Source organism: Notolabrus celidotus, chromosome 9, assembly GCF_009762535.1.
Source record: "Notolabrus celidotus isolate fNotCel1 chromosome 9, fNotCel1.pri, whole genome shotgun sequence".
NCBI lineage: Eukaryota > Metazoa > Chordata > Actinopteri > Labriformes > Labridae > Notolabrus > Notolabrus celidotus.
Window position 1 is genome coordinate 28,073,028 of NC_048280.1, and position 11,556 is coordinate 28,084,583.

The window sequence follows — 11,556 nt, forward strand, 5'->3', positions numbered from 1 at the left end:
TTATATGTCTCTCATGTGTGATGCTTGAACTGTGAATCATGACTGATTGTCACTTTTGCCCTCAGTCACACGATTGTGTTCATGTGAAGCTGATGTATTTCTTCTCCTTGTATCTGACTATTCAGGCCCCGGTCACTCTGCTGGACACAAGCGCTCTTCGCTCCAGAGCGCATCTGGGGAAGAAACGAGCCCCTCGGTCTCGTCCCTCCAGAGCAGCTCTCCAGAGTACTGCACAGGAAGAGGACTGGCTTTACCGAGACTCCACAGGTTAGCACTGAACGCCAAACAAAACCAGCCAGGATGTCATCATTAGATAAGCCTCTTCCTCAGAGTAGACCAGATGTGTTTGGAAAAGATGCAGTCAGAAGTTTACTCTTGTAGAAACATTGGCCTGAATGTTTAACCAAACCCCACCTGCTGTGTGTTTGAAATGCTGACAAACTATGTTCTCATATGACAATAACGTATAACCCCCCCCCCCCCCTCCTCCTTGTGACAGAGCCAAAGGTTGAGGTGAAGGACGATGACTCAGACTCTGAGGAGCCAGCCAGAGGAGCTGACACCACCCCTGCTGTCTCTTCTCAGCCTCAGAGGGTCGCCCTGTTCCCTGGGATGGACCCTGTAGCTTTAAAGGTGAGCCCGAGTGTGCATGTCTAAAGAGCTATCACCTAATGCATGTTCACTGCTCACTGTGGTATATAGCAGAGTATTCTAATCCTCCTAAATATGTTCTATTCCTGTCGTTAGGCCCAGCTGAAGAAGAGAGGCGACTCTGACAATCAAACAGATGGACCTGCTTCCTCTCCCCAGCTCTCTCGCTCTCCCAAGTCCCCTTTCCTCCCCAGGGCGGCACGTGTACTGCCCCCTCCTGGTGGCAAAGAAAATGGGTAAGCCTGTGACACAATGTCCATACTCTCTTAGTATTTATTATGTTCTAATATAAACCCTAATGCACCTGTAACACCAGTATGTCCTTCTACATGCATTTTCTACTATGAAAATCAGCTCTCTCTTTGAGTGTTCTGACCAACAAACCTCTGTGCAGGGGAAGATCTGTCACACTGACTGAGCCTCACAAATTAAGAGATTCATATATGTAAGGCTATGAGGTTAAAAGCTCAATAAAATAGAAAAATGGAAACTAATGAGATCAAATTTAACTCTAGTATTAAAATGAAGTAAACTGGACACTTTAAAAATGCTATATAAAGTTTTTATTCATATTTTAGTCATTTTAAGATCTCAAATATCATCAAGTCAGAGAGCACAGACATACAGATGTGCTTCTGATTTGACAGAGTTAGGAACACGAGGAGCAGAGTTCTCCCAGTTTTATGCATTCTTCATGCAAAGTACAGAGCATGCTGCAGGACGTATTTGGGTAAAAAGAAAACATGTGCACTGAAGAACGCAGGGGAACTTTCTTCACAGACAGGATCTTGTTAGCACATCGCAAAGCTGTTCATCTGTCCAGTCATTAACAGCTTAGTAACACTGCCTGTCTGTTATCACTCCAGAGAGGAGGACTCTCCCCAGTGGTTAAAAGAGCTGAAATCCAAGAAACGCTTGAGTCAATATGAAAACGAAAGCTAAGTAAGTACTGAGGTGAGATCAGTGTGTGAAAAACAAGAACAAAGACAAGAGAAGCTCGTATTTATTTTCATTTTTACACCTTTTCTCCTCTCGTTCTTCCCTCAAGGTTGCCTTAACAGATGAATCCATGAAACAGAAGCCTTAATGTTGGACCCACAGAGGAGGAGACGTGGATCTACAGCTGCTGATGTATATTTTTCATTTTGATTTTTGTTTTCTTCCCGTCTGGGTGGATAAATGTGCATGGTGCCTTTTTTTATGGAGAGTCTCAGTTTTCTCTTATGGAAAAAAAAAAAAACAAGCAAAGAGAGAAAAACAAAACATCAAGCTGCTCCGCTTTATCCATTTCATGCTTGAAGTCATGTGAGCTCTCCTGCACCAGGAGGAACTTCACATGAACACTTTATTGGGACCAGGAGAAGTTAGAGAGAGGGAGAAAATGCCCTCACTTCCTGTCAGGATGCATTTCAGGAAAGGATCAACCTGTGGGACCATGACGCCTCTTCATCCTGGGCGTGCTTCATCGCAGGCTGGAGGAAAATCCAGCCGACGCTATATAAGATGTTTGTGTTGAGCATCACTACAGGCTTTGTGCGTCAGATCTCTCTATGTTATCAGACAGTGGAGGTTGTTGGACAGAGCGTTGCCATAGGATAACATTTCAGACACTTCTTTTCCTTCTTGAACATAGAGAACAAATCACTGCTGGCTTGATTGTCAGCACGAGTGTATATCATGTTATATCTGTAATCAGGAGATGTTATATTTGTATTATCGATGATTTAACAAAGACAGAGAGCTAGTTTTGAAAGGTTTACCTTGATACACTCCACATCTCTGGCAGTGTCACAGCTGCAGCATATTCTATATCGTTCAGTCTAAATATGGTATATTTTCTTTGTGGAAGAGGATCAGGGGACCTTTGGCCAAGCGACTTTGCATCAATCAGTCGTGCACACTCCTTGTCAGCACAAAAACCCTCTTGAATCTTTTATAAAAACACTAATCAGCCTGTCTTCCCTGAATAATTGTTGAAGTGTTCACTATAAGCCATACTTTTGGTAGGCCTCACACTCCTCCATCATGTTTTCTCTCAATAAAAGAAAAAGTGCAATCCCCCTCTTTCCTGTCCCCATGAGTGCACGCACAATCTTTGCAGTCAAACCTGCTCAAACTGACCGGCTCAGAGTGTTGGGGCGTTGGCTCACACTTGTACTTCATGGAGGGATTGTTTGTTCACTACATTGTTAAAATGACTCTAATCATTACTACACTACAAAAAGATTTCAACATCAGCGTCTCTGTAATCCTCCTCCTGATTGCCCTCCTCCCTCCCTCTCTCTCTGCTCTTCTCTAAAGCACTTTGTCACTCGATGCACTTCTGCACTGACCTCTGCCCCCTCGTCGGCCATGTCTCATCTCCTGTATCGTTGGAGTGCTAATGCAATGCAAGTGAATGTGTTGATGGATGGGTTGTTGCTGGTTTATATGTACATGATGTTTTGCTTTTGTCATAAAAGTTGAGGGTTTATATTTTTGTCTTTCTTTGTCCCTTTTTTTATTTGAAAGTTAAGATGTATGTTGCACTGTGTTGTCCTAACCAGTGTCCTAAAGCGAAAAACAAATTCTTAATAAAAGTTTACTTGACTTGAGCTACACATGTCTCGTGTTTCTCTGGCTGAGTTGAATTAATATAAAACCTTTCTCTTTTTCTTTTGTATTTCTCAAACAAGATAATGTGAATTTCTCTTCATGGAAGGAAATGCAAGGCAACTTTATTTGTATAGCGCATTTCATACACAAGGGCAACTCAATGTGCTTTACATTAAAACATTAAAAGCATTGGAAACATTCAGACAGGCATAAAAGAGCACAATTAAAATGACAAATATAATAAAACAGAAAAGAAAAGGAGAATTAGAAATATATTAAAAGTAAATTTAATAATTTGCATTTAAAGTGACTTAAAATAAGCTAAGATAGGAAGACAGTGGCAAATAAAAAGGTCTTAGTCTTTGATTTAAAAGAGGTGAGAGTTGGAGCAGACCTATAGCTTTCAGGGAGTTTGTTCTAGATATGTAATGCATTGTAATGTAAAAATGAAAGTCTCTTATCAACCTAAGCGTTAGAAACTCTCTCTTTTTTGGAAACAATTACTACATGTCGGTGATCCCACTGCTGAAATTTAGCCTCCTCACACATTCTTTGTCGCTGATTATAACCAAAGTATGCGAGAAAGGCGAGAGGAAGTGTGCTGTGGTTGAGACAGGGTGTAGTCCGAGAGAGTGTGTGTACATTTGTGTGTGTTTGTGCTGAGTGGGGCTGTTTGCTGAATCCTCTTGGCTCTCTCTCCTCGTGCCCGCACACAGTGCTCACTGGCAGCCAGGCGGACAGGCAGGGCAGCGTGTGCCAACACAGCTGCCTATTGAGAGGCAGCGTTACGAACACAATGTGAGCGACAGACTTGCTGTATCAACAGCTCCCCCTTTTCTGCTGTTGTGGCCAGAAATAAACCATAAATACCCCCCCTGTCCCTGCCCTCTAATGGCTCGACCCCACCGAACACCAAGTGGCTTTGAAACAGAGGGACACTACCGCTTCTTAGCAGGCAAACCCAGGTAAAGTCCTCACTCTGGACACATCAGTAACAGAGATAGTAATAAAAACCATTGCAATGGAGTTAGAGGGTGCGGCAGCAAGTGAAGACCCAGGTTTGGAGGATTTTTGTTACATTTTCTTTTCTGATAAAGTAGAGTTTACACTTGAAGTGATAAGTCTGTAATCTTTTCCAAATTCAAATTCAGTCGATCCTTCAGGAATGATTGCGCCTTTTGTGAACTTTTAAAAACAATTCTCCTATTTAGGGGAGAGATATCAATTGTGACTTTGACATTAAGCTTTCTCCCTGTTTTCATATCTACACCTGCAACTACACCTGCATACCATGATGGATGGTGTTCTGTCTGTGTGTATGCTTCTGCCAAAAAGTGGAGGAGAAGTGGATCGGGAGGATGTCTGAGCAGCAAAGTGCCCCGGAGCAGCTGGCATCTGGAAAGAGCCAGGGTGGAACTGGAGCCACATATAAGGTATGAAAAGATAGATTGCTCATCACCTCACATAAATCTCACATACAGGCACATGAATACACACATGAATTAGTCCTTACTTTGAAGCTAGGTTTTTGAGTGAGACTCTTGTATTATGGAGTAGTCCAGGTTTAAATGCTATGTCTCTGTCTGTATAATGTGTGTATCCTTAGATAACTACATGCAACTTTATGAAGACCATCATCCATAATAGGTACTGTATGTTGCCATATATGTGAATCTCCACCTTTATTCTCCCTCTCTGTGTGATCCAGGTGATGGTGTTTGAGTTTGAGAACTTCCAAGGCTGCAAGGCAGAGTTTTCTTCAGAGTGTAAAGATGTGACAGAGAAGAGATTGGAGAAGATTGGATCTGTGATAGTGGAGTCCGGACCGTGAGTAACGCCCACGTCACTCTGAGAAATATTGAACTTTGTGACATTTTCATCATTTGTATGTAAGAAGCTCCTCTCCCTCATATTTACACCAGTGTTCTCCCTTTTCCTCTCAGCTGGGTGGGCTATGATCGACATGGGTTCACGGGGGAGCAGTTTATTCTGGAGAAGGGAGAGTATCCACGCTGGGACACCTGGAGCAACAATCAGAGAAGCTACTCCCTCTTGTCTCTAAGACCTCTCAAAGTGGTGGGTGACTGCTTGAAATGCAGAAACTGACATTGACTGAGAAACATTTCAATTCAGAATGCTTCATTGTCAGGAATTTTGTAGAACCAATATTGCTGCAGCTCAAGGTCAGAATGAGATTTACAGGTGAAAGAAAATAAGATTAGAAAATAAAGTAAAAGTTATAATTTATAAAATCTGGAAAATAGTAGGGAAAAGTTTAGCTCTTATTTGAGCTCTTCAGCTCCAAACCTCATCATCATTGAGGTCAACATCTCCTGGTGACATTTGAGTGACTGAGAGATATCCCTGTGTTTGTTTCTGCTCTGTAGGACAGTGCTGAACACAAGTTACACCTGTTTGAGAGTCCTGGATTCACTGGTAAAAGCATCGAGATTATGGATGATGATGTTCCCTCTTTGTGGGGCCATGGTTTTCAGGATCGTGTTGCAAGTATCAAGGCTCTAAACGGAACGTAAGATCATCCACAAATCACAATTTGATCCCTGTATGCAATCACATTCATAAATATTGTGGAGTAATCCAATTTGTGTGTGTTCCCTTCCTCCAGATGGGTGGGCTACCTGTACCCTGGCTACAGGGGGCGCCAGTTTATCTTCGAACGAGGAGACTTCAAGCACTGGAACGACTGGGAGGCCCCTACACCTCAGATCCAGTCTGTGCGCCGTGTGCGCGACATGCAGTGGCACAAGAAGGGCTGTTTCACCACTCCTGACCCTGCTCCTGCTCCTACCCCCAACCCAGGACCGGGACCGGGACCAGGACCAGGACCAGACCCTGACCCTGCCCCAGCACCTCCTGCTCCACCTGCCACAGCTGGAGCCAGTTGAGCAGGATCCTCACACAGTCTCCCCCAAACACTGCCGACAGTGTCTGCCCTCTCTCAGCCTCCACCTAACCATGGCAAACGCAGCGTGTGCCCCGTGAGGAGTGCCATGTTTGTTTCAGTGGCGAATAAAAGTTGTTTGATCTAGAGTTGGCTCTGTTTGTTGGTGATGTTATAACTGTAAGTCAAGCTGGAAATGGTTTTAACTGAAAGATTAAAGAGAGATGAAAAAAACTGACATCTTTGTGGAAATTATGTAAATTTGGCAAAGATTTTTTTTTCCTGAAAATGAACTGCAGATGTGCTTTGATTAGACTCTGTTTTCAGGTCACCTGTGCTGCTTTTACCATTTGTGTTTCCCCATTTTAATTAGACAGCTAAAATGCCTCATCCAGCTTTAGCAGAACATGAGTTACTCATTAAAACTGTGGATAAGCATCTGCTAAACTGCTATGGAAGTGATGTCATACTGTATGTATGCTTGCTATTAAAAAAGAGTGCCCTGCATTCCCAACCATAGTAATCACTGTGCATTTATTGATGATCCTCTTGATAAACGGCCATCTAACTACACAATACAACACCAAGTCAACATTGGACTTTGAAGAGTGTCTGAATTATGAGTAGCTGCACTATGATGGCATGAAGCCAAACATGCATGCTATCAGTTAAAAGACAGAAGTCTCACTCCTGGTGCAGGTTTTTGAAGGAGTGATAAAACAAAGTGCTGTTTGGCAGCACATATGAAGCAGATTTTAATCTACCACCTCGTATCAGTAACAAGGAGCTAACTGAAAGGCCTTTAGTCCACAATACATACACATAATATGTACCTTTGACACATTTATTTTGTCTTAGATGTTTATTCCAGGCTACTTCTTGCACATTGATCTGATTTTAATTTTCTAAAAAGCCGTCTCAACTTCAGGCAGAAAAAAAAGCTTTCTCTAAATTACATTGATTATTTGCTATTTGTGATGTTTAACTTCCTGTTAGAACCCTTCTTCTACTAAAACCTTATACAGAACTTCATGCAGTTAAACATTCAGTCCTCAAACAGCTGATTTTACTTCAGTTCCTCATCACTGTGATGAAGCAGGTCATTATCAGCCAGATAGTGACAGAAGATTTCCTCTGTAGTCTCAGGAAAATAACGAAAATGAACTTCTGCTTCTCCTTCTTTGAGGAGCACACGTATTTGAAAGCAATGATTCATAGACTTGATTTTGCCATAATGCCTGATATGAGGTTTACCAAAAAAAGATGGAACAGAATTTGAATGTACCGGTAACAGCTCACTGAACCCTTTCTGGTGTTAAATTAAAGAGCAGTGACTGAGCTGTTTGATTTGATACAGTTATCCTTAAAAAGTGGAATATTTCAGATGTTAACAAAATTTGCAGGGGTGCCGTTGGCCATGTGGTTAAAGCACGCCCCATATACAGAGGCTTTAGTCCTCATCAACTCCATGCCTTGACCATTTGCTGCATGTCTTCTTCTGCTCTCTGCTCCCCATATTTCCTGTCTCTCTTCAGCAGTCCTATCCAACAAAGCCCAAATATATATTTTGAAAAAGTCTCAATCTAGGACTTCCACCTTATGCAAGTTAATACCAATGTGTTTTATTCATACTCGTTCACATCTGACATCAGATCTCAGAGTATCTGACAGAGATATGCTGTCGAGCTTGACTATAAGAGCATAGAGACGGAGGTGTGTCCTCATATGCTTCATCAACAGGCCTCTTCACAGAGGTCAGTCTGCTGAAGCAGGTCAGGGATCCCTTGATGGTGATCAGGTTGAGGCAAGGCAAGGCAGCTTTATTTGTATAGCCCATTTCATACACAAGGGCAATTCAATGTGCTTTACATTAAAACATTAAAAGCATTGGAAACATTCAGACAAGCATAAAAGAACACAATTAAAATGACAAATATAATAAAACAGAAGAGAAAAGGAAAATTAGAAATATGTTAAAAAGGTTGAGAAGCAATCTAAGGTCGTACTGACTTCTCACTCACAGGCAAACATTGAACTCAAGAGACTTTTTGCTCAATAATTAACAATATTAGTTTAGAAAAGGCCATCTTAAAATAATAATAACAATCATAACAATGAGCAGGTGTATTGTGGATAAACTGGGTAAAGCTATGTGTTGTAGCTTGTGCTATTATTCCATAATGTTGCTCACAACTGTTGTTGACACTTTGACACATTTCATAACTGTATAATTGACATCTAAAGTCTCATCCTTCAAAGCAGTACTTGTGTGCTACATTAATGAAGTGGAGCTAAACAAACCTTATAAGAGGTTGAGCTGTTAACTTCTAAACTCTCACAAACTTGTGACTTCAAAATATTGTGACGTTAACTCAAAGTGAACAAACTAGCAAGAAAAGCGGCTCCATCTTCAACATGCTGCTGCACTATTACAGGTCTACCATAGCCTGTGTTTGCTCCAGGTCTATCAAAACTGTCCATACTCTTTACTGTCCTGAGTACACTTAATGTGACTTTTGCAACAATCACATAATATCTGTATTTTACTTGAAAATGTTATTGTAATCCTTTTTCTTTTGGGCCTTTTTGCTGCACATCTCAGTTCATCAAAGCTAAAAAAAACCAATGAAACATGTCATATAATTTGTTTTCTATGAACAGCACAAGAAGGTGGCTTGTGTTGCTATCAGTTTGACTAAAAATAAAGTTTTTTCAGCTTGTATACATCAGATAGAAGGGGGAATGAATTGTGACATTTAGCCTTAATTGTGGTTTCTGAAATTAAGTTAAAATAAAGCTACTCTTGTTGAAACTTTCAGCATCATTTGGGCTGTTATTCAAATCAGCCCGACTCCGACTCAGTAAACCCATCTTTTACAGTCCTTCTCCTCTCATTGTAGGTGTGGGACTCTTGGCACTGTTTGTGCTGAATCATGTGGATGTGGAACAATAACCGGCTGGACAAAACTGACAACTAATGAAATAACTTTGCAGGACTGTGACACCCCAGGGTGGGGGGAGGCTACATGGTGACCCCTCATTTCAGTGTGTTGGGCCTATGGCAGGCCGATCTGCAACCGGCCTGGACTCTGTGGGTACTGTTGGCAGAGTTTCCACCCCTGGGCGTCCCGTATATATTGAGCCCATCATGCCATACCAAACACACTGGCACAGACAGGCACTGGTAAGAGGTTCATGTTCGCCATGCTCTATTGTTTTTTTTTTTAAAGTCGACCATTTTTATCTGTATTTTCAGTATTTAATTTAGTTAAATTTTACAATTGCAACTTTGTTAAAGGTTTAATGTAAAAAAAAACAATGTATATTTTTTTCATTGTTGTCATTTTCTGATAAAAAAAAGCAGTGAATGAACAGAGGAATGGCAACTTTTGGAGAGATAGAGAACAAAATCTATGATAAAAGCAATTTTATCCATCATACATGTGATATAAAGATGTAAAACTTTTGAAATGTAGATACACATGGATATTTTTGAGACAAACTATCTTATATTTCCTGTTTTGTTTCAGTCATCCTTGCCGACCCATTCACTATGGCCACAGACCACCAGATCCCTGCATCCAAGCAGCAGCAGCCAGGCAGTAGTGCATTTAAGGTGAGAGAAAATGCAATAGCCAATAATTCAGTAACATTTTAACTTTCTGAGCAACTCATAGGCTCCCTCTTCACAAATTGACCTCCTCCAAACAAGTTTTTATATTTGAAACTGAGATTCTCCTTGTGTCTTCTTTTGTTGCACAGCTGATTATCTATGAGCAGGAAAACTTCCAGGGACGGTGCCACGAGCTGACTGGTCCCTGTAACAACCTCCAGGAAGCAGGCGTGGAGAAAGTGGGCTCCATACTGGTGCTGTGTGGACCGTGAGTGTGGGTCAGAGACAGACGAAGAACTAGAAAATGATTTCAAACCAAATGTACAGGGAAGCAGTGAGAGAGGGAGTGGGCCAGGCAGAGAAAGGGACCAGCTTTATGAATGAGTATGAGATAGAAGGGAGGAAATTGGCTAGAAAAATAGATAAATGTATACAATACAAACCAGATCATTGATCTCATTGTTTTTGCCCTCACACCAGTCACACCCAGTTCTCTTCCTCCTCTGTCCCCTCAGATGGGTGGGATACGAGCAGGCCAACTGTAAGGGGGAGCAGTATGTGTTTGAGAAGGGGGAGTATCCTCGCTGGGATTCCTGGACCAACAGCAGGCGTAGTGACACCCTTGTTGCCTTCCGCCCAATTAAAGTGGTAAGACCTCTCCCCCCGTATCTGTCTGATCTCCTTCACATTGTCACCCCCTCTCGCTCCCTCAGGTCTTCCTCCTCTCTCCACCTCTTTGTGCCCCCTGCCTGTCTCAGCACCATGGGGAGCAGAGCTTTCAGTAGCTCTGCTCCCCAACTCTGGAACTCACTCCCACCAGACATCCAAAACTCTGACTCACTACCCCTCTTCAAATCAAAACTCAAAACCCATCTGTTTCAAACTGCATTCCCTGCTTAATTTCCACTGCTTCATTTTTAACTTGGTGTTACTTTGCTCATTGTTTTTATTTATTTTATCGTGTTGTTTTATTTATTGTGTTTTAATCTGTCTGTAAAGCGACCTTGAGTGCTTTGAAAGACACTTCTAAATAACATGTATTATTATCATTATTATTATTATTAAGACAGCACAATTTTCCCCATTACATAACTTTCATAATCATTTCATTAGTTGATCAAAAAGTCATTTAACAAGTAACTTTTTTCTCTCCTCTCAGGACAGCCAGGAGCACAAGATTGTCCTTTACGAGAACCCCAGCTTTGCAGGGAAGAAGATAGAAATCATGGATGATGATGTACCCAGCTTTCACGCACACGGCTACCAGGAGAAGGTCTCCTCTGTCAGGGTTCAGAGTGGCACGTAAGTCCATCCACTTTTCAGATGTCGTGTGATATTCAGGAAACTACAGAACGTTCCTTGTCCTTGTCACTGTCCTATCACCTCTAAATGTCTGTGATCTGTCTCCCCTTTCTGTGCTCCTGGTGCACCAGCTGGGTGGGCTATCAGTACCCAGGATACAGAGGTTTCCAGTACCTGTTTGAAAAGGGGGAGTACAAAGACAACGCAGAGTTCGGAGCCCAGATTCCTCAGATCCAGTCGGTTCGGCGCATCAGAGACATGCAGTGGCATCAGAGGGGTGCTTTTCATCCCGTCAACTAAGCTTGTGACTCTTTTCTGTCATGACCCCTGACCTTGCCAGCCTCTTTCCCCCTCAGACAACAAAACCCCCTGTGTCTTACATTCACACAACACAGCATTTTGATATCTATTGCAGCTGTTGCAGTAGTGACATTGTTTGAAGCAAAGAAATAAATCCTTATCCTTACATTTGACTTGATTTTGTTATTTATGT

At 41.9% G+C, this 11,556-nt stretch overlaps 3 protein-coding genes across 3 annotated transcripts in view; all 3 read left to right on the forward strand.

Moving 5' to 3' along the window:
- si:ch73-138n13.1 (protein piccolo) overlaps positions 1-3,245 on the forward strand; it is a 41,512-nt gene extending 38,267 nt beyond the window's left edge. The window contains exons 9-13 of the mRNA XM_034691567.1: positions 126-267; positions 500-633; positions 748-887; positions 1,518-1,593; positions 1,700-3,245. Of these exons, the coding sequence (XP_034547458.1) occupies positions 126-267; positions 500-633; positions 748-887; positions 1,518-1,593 (492 nt within the window). The 3' untranslated portion in view covers positions 1,700-3,245. The remainder of the gene's footprint in view (positions 1-125; positions 268-499; positions 634-747; positions 888-1,517; positions 1,594-1,699) is intronic.
- A 997-nt stretch (positions 3,246-4,242) lies between these two features.
- On the forward strand, positions 4,243-6,579 carry LOC117819063 (beta-crystallin B3-like). Its single transcript, XM_034692268.1, has 6 exons — positions 4,243-4,304; positions 4,582-4,679; positions 4,955-5,073; positions 5,190-5,322; positions 5,634-5,776; positions 5,873-6,579. The coding sequence occupies exons 1-6, from the start codon at positions 4,268-4,270 to the stop codon at positions 6,150-6,152; spliced, it is 810 nt and encodes a 269-aa protein (XP_034548159.1). The 5' UTR covers positions 4,243-4,267; the 3' UTR covers positions 6,153-6,579.
- A 2,654-nt stretch (positions 6,580-9,233) lies between these two features.
- Positions 9,234-11,470, forward strand: crybb2 (crystallin, beta B2). The gene is made up of 6 exons (XM_034692269.1): positions 9,234-9,332; positions 9,679-9,764; positions 9,911-10,029; positions 10,277-10,409; positions 10,921-11,063; positions 11,195-11,470. Exons 2-6 carry the CDS (start codon positions 9,702-9,704, stop codon positions 11,361-11,363), a joined length of 627 nt encoding a protein of 208 aa, XP_034548160.1. The 5' UTR covers positions 9,234-9,332; positions 9,679-9,701; the 3' UTR covers positions 11,364-11,470.
- The last annotated feature ends 86 nt before the right edge of the window (positions 11,471-11,556 follow it).